Here is a 22,372-nt window from a genome sequence, read left to right as displayed (position 1 = left end):
TTACACGAAAATTGTTCATATCAATGATGATAGTTTATCCGACAAAAATCCTTTGATGATAAATTAATATATGCTCGTATGACTTTATTTTGTGAGTTTCAAATGAAAGAATAGGCATGAAGGTTGCTTTAATATAATAAGGTAATATTCCCTTTAGGTTTTATGTTGATGTGGCATGCCCAATTGGTTTATTATCTTTGGTGAATGTGATAGAACGTTCATCATGCACTAATAGGATTTAGTATGTCTAAGTTTTAATTGCTCGAAAATAATGATCATATCATTTATCTTCATTGTGCTCGAGGCAAAATCTTATCCCTCTTAGAGTATAATTTCATTGTGATCGAGGCAAAATCTTATCCCTCTTAGAGTATAATGTCAATTTTAGAATCTTGATTGTAGGATAGTTATCCTTTTATTTTCTTTTTGTTTAGGATAAAGTGTATCATACACAAAGAGGACTATTTGAGATAAGTTGGGTATTTTTTTTCCTAGTCAAAAACCTCATATGCAAAAGAGATGCTTCAAATTTCTTTTCTTTTCACAAACACATCATGTTCAAAGGAGATGCATTGATCATGTCACACACTTAATGTTGGGCAAAAATATCACAATTTTTTTTTTTTTCACAAACACATCATGTTCAAAGGAGATGCATTGATCATGTCACACACTTCTTTATGTTGGGCGAAAATATCACAATTTTCTTTTCTTTTCACAAACACATCATGTTCAAAGGAGGTGTATTGACCATATCACACACTTGCTTCTTTATGTAGGGCGAAAATATCACTTGCATTAGTTACATTGGGTGTTTTTTTGCCTAGAGCGAGCGTATTTTGTAAATGTTTTTTTTGTCCTGAGCGAGTGTATCGTATATGAAAGCGTGTGAAAGAGAGTTTAGAATGTATCGAGTGTATCGTATACGAAAGTGTGCGAAAGAGAGTTTAGAATGCATCAAGAACGAACGAACTTTGAATACTTTCTAATGCTGTTGTTAAGTATCATGAGTTCAAAGTCATGAGTTCAAAGTCACATTTGTGTTGTTAAGTATCGACACAAATAATGGTGATGTGGTGTCACAAAGGGGTTTGCTGAGCCTTCTTGTGACTCTTTTCAAGTTAATTGTCGATTTCACTGTGATTTGTCGACAATTACATCAATCCTTTGCAATCCTTTTCAACAGATCCCACTCGCACCGCTGGCAGATCACATTCTCCCCCAAACACAGCAATAGAAAAATAAATTAAAAAAAGCTTACCTACGATGAGATTACCACATGAAGAAAAGAGAGAGAGAGAGAGAGAGAGAGGAAAACAAACACTTGATCGATACATGTTATGAATAGGATTACCCAAATACTTCAAACTGTCAGAAGAAGAAAAACTCAAATTCCCAAATTGAATTCAAGAGTACGGTGCAAATTGATAAGAAAAACTAGAGTGATAGACGTTACATACAAGTAAAATAAAGATTGCTCACAGCTTGTCATGATAAATACTTTGAACTGGGTGGGTTGGTTGGTTATCACAAATACCAAGAACTTGAGTGATAAACAAAAGATGCAAATCTATATCAAATTTTAACAATTGGAAATAAATAATGTAACTTTTAATCAAAACAGTTTTTCTTTTTCTTTTTTTCTTACTTGATAAGTTACATCATAAACTACTCATCTCTAGTTGAGCACGGGCTTTTAACCTCGACATTCTCGAATGATCCACTGGCAAGGATGGAACCTTTCCTAAGTTTTTTCAGAGCTTGATCTTGAATTCGGACGGCTTTAGCTCCGTCAACTATTTCGCTGGTCAGGATATGGCTTTAGCTCCGTCAACTATTTCGCTGGTCAGGATGTGCCCCAAGGTACTTATCCAGCACATTCTTGAATGCCTGCAATGCAGTTCCATGATTATTATTAGCAAAGCAATGCAACCTTGGTAGTCTCTCTTATGCGCATGACACTTTCTTTTCTGAATAAAAGGAAAAGAAAGCTATCGTATCCATGCAGAAAAAATCTTCCCTAGGGAAAAAAGCTGATGGCATCAAAGCTCATCATATCAGCTGATTTCTATTAGTGTTAGATAGGCACAATGCCTGCGCTAAATATTTAGCTCAAAGAAGACGGTTCACAGAATGGATACATCACTACTGCAGAAAATCAAGTACCTGAAGAGCAAATAATTCTTTCCCATTCAATATTGCGTCCATTGCAGCAAACTGGTCATCGAAAACACCATAAAATTGACGGTAAAACTCACACCTGGATACAACAGAAGGGAGGCAATAAGAAATTCATCTCTCAAGTTGCATGTCTATGAAAAAAGAAGTTAGGATCCGCTCACTGTTCTTCTTTCATGATTTGTTGATCCATCTCATCAAACTTCCTCGTCAGAACTTCTGCTCCCTTTGGTGAAAGCATGTGCAAGATAAGGGCTTCCAATGTCCTTGGAAAGTGGTGCTAAAAGAAGAGTGGATTCTCTATTAGTTCAATTTAGACTGATAATGTAGGCTGTTAGAACGTTGTAATAGTATGATAGCAAAGCCAACAGTAACTTGTATTTCCCTCAAGTAGGACTACAGTAACTTTTTTATTTCCCTCCAGTAGGGCTAATCGTCGGTGACTCACTTGCAAAAACAAGTAATTTCTATTGTGATAATTTAGCAAAAAGCCTTACACTGAATGAAAGAAGAACCAATAACCCTTCTAGATAGCTAGTAGGTAATGGTTTCTATATTGTCTCCTTGAAAACAGTTAATGAAAAGGATGATACACTCAAAATCAATTCAGATAAATAACAAGTAAGCAATTTTTTGAACAAATAATATAGCCTAGCTTAAAATGTTATGGTCTGAACGCCAACTTGCTCACAAACGAATTGCCACATGTCCCTAGATTGGATCGTAACAACTCCATGTCTCTCAGATCCACCTTGTCCCTAAGGTAGAGGATCAGGACTATTTTGCAGATTTAGTTTCTTGAACTGCATCTTTTCATCTTCACATTTCAAGGATGTGAATTTTGTTATAAAAGATTATCTCAAGATGATAAACTTCTGTTATAGAAGATGATCTAGGGCACTTTTGTTCCTACAATCAAGATGATCTCAAGAAATTATCTTGTTACATCAACTTATTTCATAATTGGTGCCTGGAAATAAAGTACTTGAAATAAAATGCACTACTCCAGTTCATCATTTGTGCTTGCTTGCTTACTTGACCAATCTAATGCAACATTATAAGAATACAGTTCAGACTAACAAATTTTCTCATTGATATGCTTATAAGGCAACTTATGTCAATCACATTTAATGCCTTTGAAATATAAGCAAAGTATATGCTTACCACCATTCCCAGCAGAATATTTCGGAGCACAAGTGGTTCAACAGCCAAAAGGATGTTTGCAACTGTGTCAATTTCTGACAAGGGTGGATTATCTTTCACTATCTGCTCCTTTTCAACATCTGGACTAGACGAATCTTTTGAAGTGGACTCAGTAGATCCATTTTGATTATCAACACTAATAGTATTATGAACTAAAGAGACAAGTTCATATAGCACATGAAGTGCAAAGGGTTCCAGCTGCTGCAAGATTCCATGCCTCCTGCTATTTTCTTCTGTAGTATCTCTCAGCTTACAACGATCCATTTCATGATTGTCTGATCAAGTTATTACAAGAGAATCATATTGCATGAGGAAATGTAATAACAGATTAAACATGGGACAGATTATACATCAGCATACTGAATCATCAAGAATCCTACACCAGAAGCTATTTGCTAGATTTCCATAAATATCCTAATTCTATGAAAGGAAATCCTGGTATCCAAAGAAAAACAATTCTGCAGTTGCATTTCAAGTGCAGTTGTTCTGTAGTAAGATTTGTAAGTTTGCTTGTGCATGTAATATAAGTGTTTCATTTGATTTAGCTGCTTGTACAAGTAAATAAATGGGTGGGTGCCAGTGTAGGAGATTATCGCAACTCAGTATTCGCTAAGTGATAACTATTTTTTCCCCAACAACCATGTTATCCTATGTTTGCAACTACGTGCATTGAGGAAATGATCTTTATATGAGCAATGAAATAAGACACCTAATTATTTATTTTATTAAAAGAAAAAGCATCTCATCACCCGATACAAAATCAAAATTGGAGTCACAATTAGCCAGCAACAATAGAATCAATATCGACCAGACCAATCGAATGAGATTGGTGAGATCTAAACCAATCTGAAATAATTAAAAATATTAACAATGAAAACTGAAAATAGAAAATTCTAAAATTTCTAAAAATAAAGGATGTACAAGCACGAATTTATTGTATTTTCTCTCTCTCTCTCTATCTTCTCCCCACTCTTTTAGTACCCCCCCCCCCTCCACTTCCTACTTCGGTCCTCCCCTCTCTCTCTCTCTCTCTTCCTTCTCTTTTGTTTCTCCTCTCATGTCCATTCCTCCTTACTTTCTTTTTATTTAATCATTAGATAAAGACTTCATGACTCAATTGTCCAAAATTAGCCAAAATTGGCTGAAAATTGTTTGATTCAGCCATTTTTTTTTCCCAAAATCAGCTGATTCCAACAAAATCTGATCAATTTGGACTTATTTCTGATCGATTCTGCCACAAATTTATTTTTTTAATTTGGATTTGATTGATCCAAATTTGACTTGAGATCAACCAATTTGGAGCCTATGCAAAAAATTATAGTTAAAACTGAAACCAATACTTCTAACCTTAGTCTAGACATGAAAAATCTATTTCTGTCATCTCCCAAAAAAATTCTTAATTTGGGCTAATAATTTTTATTTTTCTGAAAATATGTTCAAATAAACTAGGAAAGTCATTTGTTCCGTCTTAAATTGTTCCTTGATAAAGGTATTTGCATCCAACAGTGTCCTATTCAAAGTGATCAATATTACATTTATCTTAAAATGCAATGGATAAAAGGATAAAGATAACTTTAACTCTCATTAATTTGCAACAATATGGACATAATGCTAACTCTTGATAAAAAATCACCACTGCTTGGAAATTACTTTTGGTTTTAAAATTGCATCTAAATAGTTGCTACAAGTTTAATTCATCTACACTGCTCATTCTTCCAATTTCAAAACCCTTTGTTTCCCTCAAAACCCTCACATCTTTAGTGGACTTAAGACTTTGTCCGGACCAATTCTTTAACCCCTCAATTCTCTTGTCAATGCTACATGTACAAGAAACCTATTAGCATATCTGTAAGCATTTTTAGTTAATGATAGCTTTGGAATTTATAACTTCATAAGGTGCAAGCAAAGATGTTCAATTTCGTGGAAAGGAATTGTGCTGGGAATGCGTAGGCATGAGACTTGTTAATCAACAAAAAGGTCGTGATTTTGTGCAAGGCTTGTTGTACCGTCCGAGTTGGTACGACATGGGCGGTATGGACAAGTACAACTGGCGATCGAGACGCAGAACGCCCGAGTCCCCGTTGGCATGCCCAAGCCTACCATGTGTCAGTACATCGGTACAAATCGATATTGTACCGGCCCGATAAATCTCCGAGACAAGTCCGATACCCGAAATGGTGAACCCTAGTTTTGTGACTAACTGACATTGTGTCTACATGTCATTGCATTGTACAAAGGCCCATTCAACATGGGCCAGAATGCATTATATGAATCTTTTCATTTATATGCAAATGGCACACAATAATGGCATGTTCAACCACATACAAAAACTCGTGTTGTTTTCAAAATAATATTATGGAACTCCAAAGACCTTAATATGACCCAGAAGTAAAATATTCAATTCACAAGCAAAGCATGGCCCAACATGTTCCTGTCAACAAGCTGAACTGTGGATTGAAGCACTACTCTACTACAGTAGGCATAGCCATACACAGTGTCATCACTGGGCCTGCATGCATGTGGCATGCTCATGTTGACCATCAGAATATAAATTCTGGATACACGCTCGTTCTATTACTCCACACCATGGGCATAAGGCACTATATTAAGCCAGAGCATTCTGCACCTCATTTCATAAATCTAAGATAACTTTTAATTCACACACAGATTAAAACAACTATTAAAATTTCAGAGTTGATTAGACATCCAAGGTAGCAATTGAAGCTTCCATCTTCAACTACTTATATATTAATAAAAAATAATCTACTCGACAATATAGTGTCTACATGTCTTCATCAAACTCGTGTTCATTACAGGCCAATAACATGAAAAGATGCATAAAAGTCATGCAGTTGCAAGGATCAATCTAAAATTTTTCAGGAAGGCTAACCTTCTGAGGCATCATCAGCAAGTTGATAATTTTCTATAAATTTGGAACCACCACTGAAGCTCTCATGTAACATTTGATTCTGTCCTATTCCCAGCAGAATGTAAACAGATTACATAGTTAAATTGCAACTGAAATTCAATAAGTTACCTATCAGTTCAAGAGTCATTGAAAAATACAATAAAAAATCACATATTCAAATCAACAAGACTAACATGCTTCGCAGAACATCTTCATATATAGCCCATTAAACATTGAAAACAAGATGTAGTTTGCAGACTCGGATATATTTGTTGTAGCTACTACGGGTGGAGGTGGTGATTAAATAAATAAGGCAAAATGCAGCTATAGTTAAGTTAGAACAGAGGTGGTCACTAAAACAAGGCAAAGTGTGGGTAGTAAACTTAAAACATTTATTGCTGAGAAACTTCACATCCAAAATGCAGATACAGGCTAATTGAACCATAAACTATAAGATTAAAAGGATGGTCTTTGGGGCAAAGAAGAGACACTTGATCATAAAGAAGAAATATTTGATCCATCTGATCAACAGATTACATTTGCTAGCATGGTTTAAGATTGCATGAGACACAAACTACATATTAAAAATCTTTAGAAAAAAATACAGATATGGTGTCACAGAGATTTTGATGTAGAAAACTAAAGGTACAACCATGGAGATGAGAATAGAAGTTCCAAAATGTGAGTGGATTTAGGAACCTATTAAATTGTAAAACTTTTTCAGACTAATAACAGTGAAGTAAATTAAATTATTTTCCTAACATTCTAAATATTTATGCACTTAATGGTGCCCAAGATTCAAGCTAGGATATGCTAGGAATTCGCCTAAAGTAACAATCTTCAACCTAAATTATTTATATTTGCTTGATTTTGCCTTAAGCACCTTGCTTCCATGAGTTTCTTGATTTTTTTCTTATCTTCCTTTTTCATCCTATTTATCTTTTTTCACATTTTATTGAAGTGTTACCTCCAACCTTTTTAATTAATGACCAATAATTAATCATTACTATATTTGATGAAGCAAATAACTGAAAGCATAGAAAATTCGAAGGACTTGGTAACTAAGACACAAGGTCAACTTAGATAATTCTTATTCTGACAAAAGGATAGTTTATCAGTAACAAGAGACTAGGTATAAAATGTAATAGTGGAGGCTAAACAGAAAGATTCCACAAAACAGAAAATTCCTACCATTAAAATAATATGATTGAAACTGAAAAATGTGTACCTTTTCCTTCTCCACCAATCTATTTATACATCAGGAAGATAGAAATGCCATCCCATAAGGCAAACAGAAGAGAAAAAAGATGTAAACTCTAATTAGATATCCACAAAAACAGTTGCACATTCAGAAGAATAGAAAAAATTAACATTTATTAGGATATGAATACCAACGGTTAAGATGCATATAGTTTGGTTATGCCAGACAAAATACAGCAACTGCAAGGAAAAGACATTTCAAAAGGGTAATGCAACATAATACCTATTCAATATCCGCCTCAAATAATATGGATCCATGTGTTCCAACATGTTAGACATCATGTCTGATTTCCACCAAAAGTTTACTGCTATGGTTAAATCATCACTATCCACTTGGTGAAACCTGCTAAAATCTTCCTAATCAGTGAAACATATAAAGCAAGCACAGAGAACAAGTTCACTCAAAGAAGAAATACATATCGTAATCATGGCAGCAACTATACTAAGTGTTCTTTGCTAACAAATATAGCAACGAGCCTCCAAAATTGTATCAAGAATAATAAGCAAGACAATCACACAAGTTACACCAGTGCAACAATTTGTCTTCCGAAAGTCAAACTAATGTCAGCAAAAGCAACCTATCTGTATCTTTTATGCTTTTATAAATTCTTACAATAGCATTAACTGTCAAATCAAATACAATAGATACTGAAATTTATAGCTTTAAAGCCTTTAATACTATAATATGCATAATAAAGGAATAGAACCATAGAACTATGCATACTGAGGTTAGAATTGTTCTGTGTGGATCATTTCAACAAATCTTTTTCATTAACCCCTCGATTATCAAAGGTGTCTTTTTTTTATTTTTTGATACACTCTAGATACTACATTAAGAAAGATCTATTTTTTGAGACACTCGAAAACCTATATGAAGAAAGAAAAGGAAAAGGACACCAGAACCTAACAAAATTTCAGCAAGCTCATATTAAGTTTTCCAGCTCCAATTGGGCCAGTTTGGATCAGGGAAAAGTAATTTCCAAATAACCCAACTAGACCAGGTCTCGTTTAATACATATCAATTTACAACCCCCAAATGTTTCCTCTTCAGGCCTTATTTCCCTTCTGCTCTCATCAACCTCCTCTTTCCTTCTCACTTTTCCTACATCTCCACTTCTGTTTCTCCCAAACCCATACTCTCATGCGATATTCATATGAATAATTGTTGTCTTCATCAGCAGCATCCTGACCCCTGCCTATAAAATTTCTCACTGGCTTTTATTCTGAGTCTCCACATCTCTTGTTTCACAGCTGGTTTCCATCTTGTTCGCCTTACTCTTGCATATGCCCACCCATACATTTTACAAGGAAGGTCAATGATGTCATCCTCACCACAATTTAATCCTTGTAATTGTGTGTGTGCGTGTGTGTGTATTTATATATGTCTGTATTAATATTATTAATGTTATCTATACAGAGAGATAGACATGCGCACTCAAAGTCATGGTCAAGATGGAAACTAAGCCAATAGGTTAGGCCCGTTTAAAACCATAAGAAGGCTATTCCAATGTCTTTATGCATAGGTAAAAAGGGTGAGGCATGCTTCAGAATTTTGAAGGTTGAGCTCACGATGGCACGACCAATGTTTTTAAAAGTGCTAAGCACCAAAATGCATCAAGATCCCAAAACGCTCGAGATGCTACATGCCTGCCCGAGCAAAGCGATACGCTCAAGAATATTAAAATATAAAATATATATATTAAAAATAAAAAAAGATAAATATGATCATAAAAATAAAAATACCACATCAAATTGTGTTCCCATAGCCGACTTGAAATATATATTACGGAATGTGATTCTTTAACTATTATACTTGAGTTGACTCATAATTTGAGCTCAATAGCATTTGATAGGGTGATTCCTGACCCAAATTTAGAAATGAATGAGTCAATTGGCATCTTGACAGAACGGAATTGGAATCAAGAGTGCTATTTATTGTGATTTAGTACTTAGTGCGCTACTTATTATGCCACTTATTGCTACTTAGTGCTCTACTTATTGCTTCTCAGCGCACTAATTGCTTCTCATGTCCATCATGCATCGTGTCTTGGGCACTACTTATTGCTTTTCACAGAGCACTAATTACTTCTCACGTCCATCATGCATCATGTCTTGAGTGTGAGAAAAGGTAGATCGTGAAAGAGAAAGAGAGGGGAGAGAGAGATCACATCTTTCAGCGAGTCTTCTGCCCTCCCATCCGCCACCTTCAAAACCTTATCTTTTCGTCTTCCAGCAAGATCACTTGCCCTCCCATCTATTGCATCTTCTACCCTCTCATCCACCACCAAGCACAGATCAAGTCTTTGCCGCCGAGCTGTCACGGCCTTAGCTGGAATTGCCTAAGGCGTGAGGCACCCTTGCGGCCAAGACGCGAACTTAGCTTGCGTTGCCTAAGTCGCGCTTCGCCCTTGCGATATTGCTTCGCAAAGATCAGCCCACTTGCAACCTCTCGTAGGTCCCGAAGGACCTGTAAAAGAGAAAGTTGATTAGTTCGAAAGAACGAGCGACGGACAAGTCCCGACGTCTCGCGAAAAGAGGGGAAGCTTTACAAGCAATTCAGCGAGCACCTTGCGTGCACAAGAGAAAAGAGGGAGAGGGGGAAAACAAGGGCTTTAGAAGGTTGAACGAATAGCTGCAAGCCCACAAACAGCTGCTCACCGAGTCCCGGGCGCGACCACAAGTTCCCGTCAAGGCAACGTGCGAACTTGTGAAAGAGTGTTCAACGCCCGGTACTATACCGAAGCCCCATCCAGCCCTGTGCCACCCGGGGGGTTCCAAGGGGCTGAGATGGCTGACGTTTTGGTGAGCGGAGGCGGATTCCAGAAATCAGCCCGCGGCACACGAAAACGGAGCTGTTTTGGGCTGTTTTGGGGCTGTTTTGCTCGGTTCGGTGAGCGGTCGCTTTGTAACGCTGCAGCTTGTTCGAACTTACATTTTTACAAGCAAAATGACTCAAAACCAAAGCAAAACAGGCTGCCAAGTAGCTGTACATGTAGGTGAGAGCGACGAATGATTCGTTGAACGGAGTTGTTGCGGGTGCGCGACGACCGTTTGTGACAGAGCACTGATCAATTCTATTGTATTCGCTTTCAACTCAGTGCCCTCCTCACCTAGACCCCTTTCTCTTCCAATCTCGTCCTTTCTCTTCTAATTTCTTGTGCTACGCCACTTTCACTCGGGTGAGCACCCAGGCAACACCTCAGTGAATCATGTCGCCTAGAGGTCGTGCGAGGCGATCGGGCCTCACCTCGCCCAAGCGCCTATTAAAAACATTGGGCATGACCAACCTAACATCATCCATACACACACATGCAATGTCAATTTTGCAGGATAAACTTTTCTCGCTCCCAAAAGGAGTATATGGCAATTGCCATTAGATAGAAGTACAAAACTTTAACCTAAACTTACTATAATCTTCAACAATCAATAACAATTAGCACTCCTATTAGTATATCAAATAAAAATTTCCTGGAGATTTTAATAATATTTTCAGTGTTTTATAGCAATTAAGAATTATTATCTTTTTATTTTTAAGAACCAGGTAGGCCAGGATGCAAAGTTACCAAGAAGAGTTTGTTCCTCAAGTTGCTGAGTTAGCACCGTGTTTCTTGAAAAAAAAATAAACTAACAAGCATACGTGTCTTGCAAAACAAAAACAAAGAATTGTAACCTATAGCACAGATGAATGTAAAAGGTTATGGTAACAAGTAAGAAAATGTATTATAACCAAACAAACAATTTACCCTACCATCCTTCAGGAATAAAAAGAGCATCTCCAGGATGTAGAACGACCTTCTGGGAATGCTCCTCATAGTTTTTGGCTCTTGGATGGACCAAAAAATCAGGCTTCTCTATATTAACAGCACTGCAGAGAAAAATGATGATTTTAAGTGGTTATATAGTTTTCCTTGTATAATCAAAGAACATCATACCTATGGTTTGAGGCCTCTCCATACACTGGCATCGGGTATAATATGGAACATGCAGAAGGGGGCCATAAGACAGCTGAGAAGGAAGAGTTTGACAGATGGTGTAATCAATATACATTATATTAAAACATAAAATGACTATTTATCACGTGTCATACTGGTACACCTAAGCCACACAAATGGCCAAATGAGATATGACTCACATAGCTTATCAACAAAACAGTTCATGAAGAAAGTTAAAGTTTACTTGATTTTAATTTCGAATGATACCGTCTGTACTGGGCAGTACAAACCGGTCTGCCAGTAGAACGGTACGCGAACCGCCCACTACCGGGCGGTATCAGCCTGGCTGCAACAAGGGAAGAAGAAGCGTCGAGGGAGAAGAGGAAGAAGACGCTCGAAGAAGAGGGAGAATCGGGAGAACCTCGACACTTTCCGATCCGGCGTCGCCCTCCCTCGATGATCCCGATCCATAAGGTAACGAAGAGGCGACGGCTCGACTTCTTCTTCGCCGAAGGCTGGAGAAGCTTGCAGCCTTTGCCGCATTCTTCACCGAAGGCCGAAGATGCCTGCGGCCTTCGACATCTTTGTCGAACGCCGTAGATGAGGAGAAGACCACGTTCTTCTCCTCGTCTAACATGACAAGGAGAAGAACGCCGTGGTCTTCTCCTCGTCTAACATGACAAGGAGAAGAAAAGGAGGCGACATCGCCGAGGCAACGTACACATCCTTATTTAAAAATTTTATATTATTTTTTATATATTTATTATATAAATATATATATATATATATACGTATATATCGAGTGGTATACCATAGCGTACCGCTCGGTACGATACGAAATTACGATCCTTGAGTTTACTATTAAAATATAGAGTGTGAAGATAGAAGCATGATGGCACCATCAATTATAATATAGAGACCTAACCACTTGTGTGCAGGATCATCGAAATATAACAAGCACTAATTATAAGCCGTGATCAAAATATAGGAAAAATATCACAAAATGATGATGGAAGGAGTTCACATCTTTTTTTTAAAAAAAAATCTAGCTTATGCACACCATAGACCACTATAGGAACTAACTGGATAACCATTACATCGTTTGTGTTCACTATGTGCATACACATTCAAAAACACAAGTTTGTCAGTGGGAAGAATAAAGGACCACTACAACCATGTAGAACGGCATGTGTGAGTTATCAAACATGAAGAGAAGTGCAACAAGACAAGCAAATTGTCAGTCTTTACATCATGAAGTGTCACTTCAGACAAACAAACACTCAGCTTGAGTGACTCCCAAAAATCCATGTCCCCGAAGTGGAAAGTACATATCGATCTAGGGCAGACCATCACCTGATAAATCTAACCAGAAGTTTATTTTAAATCAGGTCAAAAGTTATTAGCCTCATGATGTTCTGTCACAGATTGACTTCGATACTGTTTGTGCATTGACCAGCCAATATGATTTAAAAGTCCATCCTACCAAAGCTAAAGTATGATGTGTAATACATGTACTTGCAGTATGTACTACTGTCAAAAATGAAAAATCCAGACAAAACAATTGTATGGTTATCAGAAACTTCATGGTAAGTTAGAAAAAAAATGTCACAAGGCAAGACATGCCCACTAGGTTTAGCAAATTCTAGTTCGTAATCCATTTAACTCTACAGACCAATTGAAATGCCAGAAAGGCTTGAAATATAAGCTTATCTAGTTCCATGTCATTTATCAAGGCATACACTGGCATCCAATTAATAGATCTATTACTAAAGTACAGCTCAATCTATTTACTCAACCAGTTCTCAAACAAATTGTTCAACCTACATTGCAATAAAGGAGAAAAAACTAATGACTTTAACCGCTATAAACCATGGTCACAAAGTTGTAAAAAGGTAAAGAAGAAAAAAACCTCCAATTGGAACAGATTTAGGATTTTTGTCAAGTAAGAAAACATGAACTAAGATAATACCTCTTTTGCAACCAGATACCACGCAAAGCAGATTATGGTGTGGATCATAGTGAGTGCTTGATCTAGAATGAGCCATATTCATCCAGAAGTTAATCGATGCCAAAGTTTTGATCCCTAGAAACGCAGGCTACATCACAAAGAAAGTCAACCACAATTACATATGTCCATATGCATCCTAACTGAAAGATCTGGTCTCATACTAGGAAAATAACAAAGGAAAATGAAGGCTGAGCAGAACCATCTGGATGTCTTCTGTCAGAGGCTCCAACGGACACCTTTCATTTCTTTCCGTGTTCATGATGGGAACCTGCGGATGCAGTCAGCTGATTTTGTCACACATAAACAAGGTTATTTCTTAGATTCATGATTGCAAAGAAATTTCAGAACAACTTCAACCATTTGTACTACATGTGCTAAATGATTCATATTAAAAATATTTCATGGTTCCAACCTGAGCTACATATAGTTCACCAGGGATATCTGAGTTAGCCAAGTCTGAATCTTCTGAACAGACTTGTGCCTCAAAAGAGCTACCAACATCCAAATTTTGGAGATGCTTCTTGCAAGAGGTAATAAATGTAGAGAACGGTATTGGTACCTATAATCAGATTTAGATATGCCAAGCTAAGGAAGCTAGTCTGTGAAAACCATGAACATGATGTGCATAGAGATATGTGATTTATAATATTAAAAAGCAATTGAGAGAGAGAGAAGGAAGGGGGATCATACCCTCTCATGACTTCTAATATCACCGTAGAAAATTTGCCCTGATCTTGACAGCATAGCCTCTAAGACAGAAGACCCAACACTTTCCTGCAGTTATTTTACCATCTTTCACATAACATTGCACTATTGTGAACTAAGGATAAAGTGTCGTGTAAAAAAGATGGCCGCCCATGAAAGTTCCTACTTTACTAGAAATTGTTATCTACTTTTGGATCTCCTAAAATAGATCATAGCAGGCAGTACCCACAGGTCATTTTACCCATGTTTACATAGAAAATGTGACATGTCAATTGAAGTGTTGAGAAAAGAAAGATTGCAATTTCAATCAAGATAATAATAAAACCTGTTCGTCCCATGGCATCCAGTCTTTTTCAAAAAAGCCTCACACAAAATCTAGCACTTACATTCAAATTGCCTATGAGTCCCTCAGCAGTCACCCATAATTTTTACAGGTGTGAAACTTGTGAAGGCACATCCTTAAAAGTGTAAGAAAAACACAGAAAATGTCTTTCCAATAGGACTCCAGCCAGTGTACATTCCCTCATCAAATATTTACAACAATATTTATGAACACATTAGGATGCCACCCTAACATTGTAAAACAATGGATTTTCAGAATTAGCATATCGAAATATCACATCAAAGTGAATCCGTTATTCTGCAGCATTCATCTGGAAGTTTCATTAGTGCTGGAGAAGTTGTTTCAGTAATTTAGTTTGGCAATAAATTTTTGCATCCAACTCGAGGCCTGAGATCACATATACTGATGGAGGTACTGATCCACACAAACAGACCCTCTTGAACCAATCTGATACTTCCAGTTGTAACTAAACGTTCTTAAACTCTTAATCATCGTATCAGCAAACAGATCAACAACCAACAAACACTTATCCTGAGTTCTTTGTGTTCTTATCACAAACCAAACCCCTATACTGTAATTACAGAGTTATCACCGAACGTGTTGTTCATTCATCTGCTGTCAGTACCAGCTATTTTCTAGAATACACAAGTAATTTGCACCCAACCCGCATCTTATACAACAAACTGACAGAATTACCCAACCATAAAACCGAAACATCTCCAATCATTCTGACCTCTCGAAGTTCATATTAATAAAAAAAGACAATTTTCTTTAAAATATTCAAGATTTTATTCGGAGACAGAGAGTAGTTATGAAATGGCAAAGCAGCAAGAGAGAATTAACCTCCAAGTAGTCAAGACCTCCATCTGAAGGGTTCCACCGTGAGATGGCCTTCCAATCCTTAACAGCGCCTTGAAAGACCTACAAAGAGGGCAAAAATAGGACCGAGATCATTTTCGTGAAGAGGTGAAAAAGGAAGAGTTCTGAAATCAAAACACGAGAAGGAAACTACGGAAGAACGATTGGGAGGCAGATCGAGTACCGCGGCAACATTGGCGGGTTCGATCTTGGAGGAGAACTCGTCGGGGGAGGGGAGCCCTTCGAAGCGGCGGACGCGGAGAGACGACTCCATTTGATTCATGGTCGGAGTGGAGGGCGAGGTTTTGGGGGTGCAAAACAAACCGGAGATGACGGTCGTAATTGAATCTTATAACCCGTTAAGCAATCTTGACCCGACCCGATAACTGCGCGTGGATCCAATATCTCCAAAAACTTGTCTTTATCGGATCGGGCATATGACAATGCAACAGGAAACGACGGAACTCGATCCGTTTAAGCCAACCCAATGGGTTGACGGGTCGGATTCTATCTTTGTATGAAATACTTGATCGATAATTGAAGTGCACAATTATAATTAGCTAATAACTCTTTTACTTGCAAAAAATAAAGATGGGAAATTAAGTTATTTTAGCTGAGATTTACTCAAATATACACAGTAATTTCATTCATTACATATGTGCAATTCATGATCAACAACACTTAATTAAATATATATTTTGATAAATATAACCTGTGCAAGAAAGATACAGAAATCAAATTATCATCATATTTAAGTCTTGATGGCTATCTATATTCATGATTTATGTTCTTCATTTTTTTTTTTGTGTGACATTCATGCCAAATTTCTCAATTAAGCTCAGTTTAACTCTACATTTTTGATCAGATAAATCATTCTTTTCTACCTTAGCTTCTAATTCACCTTTGCAGAATGCAGATGATGAATCAGGGAGACTTAATTGTCATTTGCTGAATCTTGAAGCCTCACAAGAGCAGTTCCTGTTGGAGCTTCAAAGCCATCACTTCAGGATGAACACAGTATCATCTCTTGTTCTTTGAGGGGTTGGGTTATCTGCTAATAAATTGTTGATTAGATCACACAATCTAATAAGCTTTATGTTGTCAAGATAATCTCAAATGAAAAGCTTCATGGATACTCACAAAGATCCTGCACATCAAATCAAACTTAATCTCTTCATTGTCAGCCTGAAACAAGAAATTATATTCACCTGTCAAAAAAAAGTTAGATCAGCTGAGGGTTGCTTCTGTTGCAGCATGTATGTAGATTCAAGAAATAATAATATGTTTGTCCTTTATATTCATGCAAAAGCATCAAACTAAGTGTTTTCATCATACTCATCTTTTGCATTTAGGATGAGGCTGATCTTGCAAACATGATATGGAGCAAAGTGCAGGAAGAGAAAAATACTGGGAGAAGCAGGGGAAGAAAGAATGATTTAGACATTAAAAAAAAATTAATAGTTTCCTATTTTATACTTAAAATATTGACTCGATAATAATGCATTAGACTTATTAAAGACCGAAGATTCAAAATCTTATCTAATAAATTTGTAAGATTTAATGATAAAAACTTTCTATTATCGTAAAATTATCGGATCAAATCCCATCTTTATCATTTAATATTTGTACTAAAAAATAAATATAATAAAATATAGATCCCTATTGCTGACTTGTGATGCTAAAATTAAACTATCATGTTTTACAAAATCTCACCTACCACATCTTTTAAAATCCTTTGCAAGTTTCTAATTGCTTCAGATGGAATTGGATGGTTTGCTGTATCTGTTCAGAGAGAAAAAGTTTAGTACTAATCTTCCCTTACAAATGGTTCTACAGCACTTTTAACATTGATATATTCACTGCTTGGAGATGGATAGCTAATTACTTCAGTGAACAGCAGAATTTTGGCTGACATGATTAAGGTCCTGCCTGATGATGGCAAATCCTCACCTACCTCAAACCCATTGCAGGTTGATAGAAAAGGATTTCTACCAATTCTTTTGTCAGAATCTCTAGCCAAAATGAGTGACTGCAAGGTGTACCTAAATAAAGAATCATATTTATAGTTGGTGGAGTCAAAAAAAAGATTTGACTGATGAAGTGTTCATGATATAATTTCAATTTTAGGAATATATTGATTTAAATTGGGATATACACTGCAAGAACCAAATCTCCATCTTGTAACAACTGGACAATCAGTTCATTATGAAAACATGTAATTAGAAATATGTTTATTTGCAGGAAAACTTGAATAAAAGTTGCTTTGAGGATAAGTTTACTGGCAGGATGCATTTGAATAATTAATAAGAAATTCATATTTGAAAATTCTTTTGCCTTGATAAAAAAAATTTTCAAAGATTAGAAATTCATAGATCTATATATTTCATGTGTAATTTGAGGTTTTGGGAGGTGAGGTGAAAGAAAAAAAAAAGAAATTCAACTTTTTGAGAGAAAATCTGATGGAATATATGAGGATTTTGGATTTGAATTTGGATTTCAATTGAGTTAAGAAGGAATTTTTTTTCTTTTTTATGATGAAGAATGAATATAAGTAAAGAGTCTGGAACTAAGTAAATCTTCTATTTATTATTCTTGACTTTATGTTCTATTTTGTTGTTTGTACTAATTATTCCTTCAATATTAAAGATTTCTTCTCTATGAGAAATGTGTTGACCCTTTTGTTACAATTACTAGACTATAGTAGTATTACCAATAATTAAATTGGTTGTCCAGAGATGAAGATGTATGGGAAACTTGAGCATCTCAAGATAGCAAGGTAACAACATTCCTTCCCCAGTAGAACAAAAGCTTATCAATTGACTGTTTGTTGAAAGAATACAAAGAAAGAGTACAAGAATGACTTGTGGGGAAATCAAAGTGAGGCATCTGAGTGTCTTTAAAGCAAAAGTAACTTGAGGATGTAACCTCTCTCATGAACTTTAGACACCTGTTTTAACCTTAGAGATGGAGTACACACCAACACAAGTGTAGCCAGTGCTTTCAACTCCTATTTCTCTTTCACAAGGCTCCCTCTCACTTTGCTTTTCTCTCTCTCTTGGCCATAGAAAAGATTGCTTCTTTTAACTTTATTTGCAATGCTTTCTTCATGTCAAAGTAATTGGCTTTGGTGAGAAGATTTGACTCATGTGTCCTCTCTTCTCATGTCTGATTTTTATATGGTGCATAGATAAAATGTCTAATATGATTCAGATTCTTCTCTGTCAATCACCCTACCAAAAACTATCTTTCTGGCTTTTGATCTTACACTGCAAGCTAGTAATACACCTCCATGCTTATGCAAGCAATGCACATCCAACTAGCTAATGATGTGTGCCATTCATGGTATAGGATATGATCATACTTAATTAAAGATTTAGAGCAATTATTTGTCATTTCACTCATTTTCATAATAATAATAATAACATTATTATCAAACATTTGATCAATCAACAGAGTCTGCCATATTTCTATCAAATTAATCATAAAAATAATCACAATTCTTGCAAAAATCTGAAACAGTACGTTTATTAAATCAAATCACACCAAACAGTACGTTTCTGCATACTTTCTCGATCCAGAAAAGACACGAAGCTTCCTCAAGAGTTCAAACATGGAGTTAATGCCGATGCGTCGCCTCCTTCTCTCTTCTTTTCCTGCACTCACGCGGAAAGAATAATCTCGACTCCTCACGAATCTCCGCGTCGAGATAGGCCGTTCCCACGACTTGAGTCACGGTTCCATTATTTGCCAGAGTGCCACCGTCCCCGTGGCGGTCAACTCCTCGCGTAGAAAACCGCTGTGTCGGAAATAACGGTTGCCGTACTCACGTTACGAACGTGAGCACCACAAAAGATTGTGAACCCCGCGGGCCCGCGACTTGGGTCACGAGCGAGCGCACTCTCTTAAAAACGTTATATTGGAAATAACGGTTTATGTAGTCACGTTATAAACGTGAATGACTAAAGGCCAAGACCATCGCGGTCTTCGGGTTACGGTTTTATTCACGAGTGAGCATAATGACGTTTCAATCCTCTACGCTTCCGTTATTCACCGAAATACCATCAATCGAGTACATCTACAGGATCGCTTCCCTGATTTGCCCCTCACGTGTCGTGGGCTATGCTGGTAAAAAGCTCGTTAATGGAGGGGTAAAATGGTACATTAATCTATTATATTCTGAGGTTTCGTGTCCGTGATGAAAAATCTGGTGGACGGCTGCGCGCCGCCTCATCCGGACGGATGAGACACGTGTCATTATCGGAAGGAAATTTAATGCCGAGCCGCGGAATTCGCGTCATGTCTCGATTTACTGATCTACCCCTCACGTGTCTAACGAGAAGTTATGGATAATTAGGAGGATAATTAGTTAATTAAGTCATCGATTAGATCTATTTCGGACATTTTGCGTCTTACATTTATACATAGTGGACGGTTGTGCGTCACCGGTAGTACCAAGAATGGACACGCGCCATGATCAGAGGGGAAGTTCGTGCCGCTCGGCGAAGTCCGCCACGTAGCGGAGCTAAAAGCGATGGGTTTTTTCCATGCCTTTTTAAACCACTCCGTTCCTTCGGACCCCGAACTGTTCGACCTCAGTCACCGGAATCAATGGAGGAAATCGCATCTCTGGCGCCGACCCTCGCTGGAATATCGACGGGGAGTGTCTCATCGCGTCGGTGACCTCGGAGATCGCCGTTTTGTGGTTGAAATAGGTGAATCCTTGCGGACGTGAGGTGAGATGGCGGAGTTCTTTTGACTGCTGAACGAGTTCTTGGTCGCAGTGCGTCTTCCAGCTTCTTCGTGTCGAAAAATTAGTTCTTTTGTGTTTCTTGTTTTAGGTGGTCCTCGGATTCGGTCATTTCTTCCTGGTGTTCGGGTTATAGGCTGCGATTTTTGATAGGGTTCGGCAGTGGTAGGAGATGGCGTGACTGGGGCGGTGCGCGGAGGAGGAAAGGTGGGGTTTTGGTCGGGATCGCTTGAGCGATGCCGTTCCAGATGAAGGTTCGGCCGATCGATTCGGAAGGGGCGATCGCTTTCGCGCCGAGAAGCGACCCGTGGAAGGCCGCGGCCAAGTCGAGGCTGAAGCGGCTCCTCGAGCGGCAGTTTCCGAGCGTCCTGAGGCCCTCCCTGGCCGAGAAGCTCGCTGGCTCCGGAGACTGGAGGGAGAAGGAGAGGGAGGAGGACGGTGGCGACGTCGAGCCGAGCTCGGTGTGCTTGGATACGATGGTCCTCAGCTTCATTGAGAATGGTAACCACGAGAAGCCGCCGCGGGGCCGCTGTAACTGCTTCAACGCCAGCTTCGACGACAGCTCCGACGACGGCTTCGATGCCCGCGATGGCGATGCCTCGGGCTCCTCCTCTCCCACGGGAGACGCGGCCGAGTCAATCGAGGTAGTTTCTTGCTCGAAAGTTTCGATTTTGGGAGTTTCCTACTCGAATTCAAACGCGTCTCGGCAATTTGAGCAGGGTTTGGTACCCTGCGCGAGCGTAGCGGAGCGAAATCTCTTGGCGGATGCGTCAAAGATCCTCGAGAAGGCGAGGAACTCGAAGAACAAGGACGTTTGCCGAAGGATGGTGGTCGACGGGCTTCGATCCCTCGGCTACGATGCCGCAATTTGCAAGTCACGGTGGGATAAAAGTCCCTCCTTCCCGGCCGGTATCGTTTCACTTTTCCTCCGATTTCTTACCTTCCCAATCCTTTCCTCTCTCCTTCATCGCCATTTGACGTGTGGATCGCGCGGCAGGGGAGTACGAGTACATCGACGTGGTCGTCGACGGCGGTGACCGCCTCCTGGTGGACGTGGACTTCAAATCGGAGTTCGAGGTGGCGCGGCCCAGCAAGTCGTACCGCGCGGTCCTCCATCACCTGCCGTCCGTGTTCGTCGGACGACCCGAGCGGCTCCAGTCGATCGTCGCCCTCGCGTCGGAAGCGGGGCGGCAGAGCCTGAAGAAGAAGGGCCTCCATGTTCCGCCGTGGAGGCAGCCCGAGTACACGAGGGCCAAGTGGCTTTCCCCCTACCAGCGGACGACCGCCATGGAAGCCAAGGAGGAGTCGGCGAGCGGAGGGGTGAAGAGCGGCCGCGGGGGCGGCATAATCCCCTGTTCGATCTCGGCCGTCCATTTTTCTGGCGACTTCGAGGAATCCGGCGTCGGAAAGTTGGGGGATGACAGCCCTGTTGCGACGGCAGTAGCAAAGAAGAAGACCGAGGTGGCAGCTTCGCCATGGCGGCCGTCGCCAGCGAGGCCGACGGCAGCAGGGGTTAAGGCCATTACCGGCCTTGCTCTGGTCCTCTAAAGAGAAACGAAGGAAAGCAAAGAAGCGTTTTTTCCTCTTTCTTTGTTCAGTGAGTAATATGTATAATTTTGCCCCCTTTTTTTGCCCATATAAAAGGATTTTGTGAGAGTTGATAAGAAGAGGAACTCTGCATCTGTAGAATACTGCAATTATATGGAATCTGGACATCCTAATATCTAACAATTAATTTGAGCATAGCAAAAGAACAGACTATGCTTGTAAGAGATGGAAAGAAGAATCATTTTGCCATGAAATCTAATGCTAGAAATTATTTGGAGGATGGTGAAAGATTAGAGTTGAAATATATGATCATGGTTGCAGTTGTAAGAGTTGAGGAGATGATATCTGCCTCTAATGTTCTAATGAAACAAAACTTGATGGATTATTACTCTTAAGAAGGATTTATGAAAGATCATAATTCTGTAAACTCTTTACATTCAGCTGTTACAGTGTGTCTTTAAGAATTCAGAACATTCAAGTCCATAAAACCTTTATGTTCTTATGAATCATATGAGACCAAACCAATTATCACAAAATATTTTAATGTGGCATCTAAAGAAGGAAAAATTACATGGTTTTATTACAGTTTTGATTTCCTAAACATGAAGAGATTGTGTAAGAATATATGAAAAGGACTTCATATAGAAAGTGATGCACACATCTTAGCACTTCTTATCCATAA

At 38.6% G+C, this 22,372-nt stretch overlaps 2 protein-coding genes across 5 annotated transcripts; one reads left to right on the top strand and one right to left on the bottom strand.

The window, feature by feature from the left end:
• Positions 1 to 1,544: 1,544 nt before the first annotated feature.
• Positions 1,545 to 15,699, bottom strand: LOC135593790 (lysine-specific demethylase JMJ31-like). 3 transcript variants are annotated; one of them, XM_065084067.1, is made up of 15 exons: positions 15,580 to 15,699; positions 15,381 to 15,458; positions 14,180 to 14,263; positions 13,902 to 14,048; positions 13,689 to 13,757; positions 13,451 to 13,577; positions 11,482 to 11,554; positions 11,298 to 11,414; positions 7,773 to 7,892; positions 7,481 to 7,536; positions 6,272 to 6,355; positions 3,343 to 3,656; positions 2,343 to 2,458; positions 2,167 to 2,260; positions 1,545 to 1,890 (listed from the first exon to the last, which is right to left on the bottom strand). In XM_065084067.1, the coding sequence occupies exons 1-15, from the start codon at positions 15,676 to 15,678 to the stop codon at positions 1,831 to 1,833; spliced, it is 1,638 nt and encodes a 545-aa protein (XP_064940139.1). In that variant the 5' UTR covers positions 15,679 to 15,699; the 3' UTR covers positions 1,545 to 1,830. The 3 variants fall into 3 exon arrangements, with proteins under 3 accessions (XP_064940139.1, XP_064940140.1, XP_064940141.1); XM_065084068.1 differs by having other exon boundaries at positions 6,272 to 6,350; positions 7,518 to 7,536; XM_065084069.1 differs by lacking the exon at positions 13,902 to 14,048.
• A 4,271-nt stretch (positions 15,700 to 19,970) lies between these two features.
• Positions 19,971 to 21,809, top strand: LOC103999026 (uncharacterized). 2 transcript variants are annotated; one of them, XM_009420655.3, is made up of 4 exons: positions 19,971 to 20,128; positions 20,234 to 20,786; positions 20,862 to 21,051; positions 21,140 to 21,809. In XM_009420655.3, exons 2-4 carry the CDS (start codon positions 20,379 to 20,381, stop codon positions 21,688 to 21,690), a joined length of 1,149 nt encoding a protein of 382 aa, XP_009418930.2. In that variant the 5' UTR covers positions 19,971 to 20,128; positions 20,234 to 20,378; the 3' UTR covers positions 21,691 to 21,809. The 2 variants fall into 2 exon arrangements, with proteins under 2 accessions (XP_009418930.2, XP_064940138.1); XM_065084066.1 differs by having other exon boundaries at positions 20,234 to 21,051.
• Positions 21,810 to 22,372: the final 563 nt, after the last annotated feature.

Source organism: Musa acuminata, chromosome BXJ1-9, assembly GCF_036884655.1.
Source record: "Musa acuminata AAA Group cultivar baxijiao chromosome BXJ1-9, Cavendish_Baxijiao_AAA, whole genome shotgun sequence".
In the NCBI taxonomy this organism is placed as follows: domain Eukaryota; kingdom Viridiplantae; phylum Streptophyta; class Magnoliopsida; order Zingiberales; family Musaceae; genus Musa; species Musa acuminata.
Note: the sequence above shows the minus strand (reverse complement) of the source record. Positions and strands in the feature narration are given on the sequence as shown.

What these genes read in the sequence shown, in the direction of transcription:
- LOC135593790 (XM_065084067.1), bottom strand. Translation starts at nt 15,678, where the DNA reads ATGAATCAAATGGAGTCGTCTCTCCGCGTCCGCCGCTTCGAAGGGCTC. An exon ending in GAGGTCTTGACTACTTGGAG is followed by an intron (nt 14,264 to 15,380) that starts GTTAATTCTCTC and finishes AAATAACTGCAG; the next exon opens with GAAAGTGTTGGGTCTTCTGT. An exon ending in AAGAATTATTTGCTCTTCAG is followed by an intron (nt 1,891 to 2,166) that starts GTACTTGATTTT and finishes ACTGCATTGCAG; the next exon opens with GCATTCAAGAATGTGCTGGA.
- LOC103999026 (XM_065084066.1), top strand. Translation starts at nt 20,379, where the DNA reads ATGCCGTTCCAGATGAAGGTTCGGCCGATCGATTCGGAAGGGGCGATC. An exon ending in AAGTCCCTCCTTCCCGGCCG is followed by an intron (nt 21,052 to 21,139) that starts GTATCGTTTCAC and finishes ATCGCGCGGCAG; the next exon opens with GGGAGTACGAGTACATCGAC.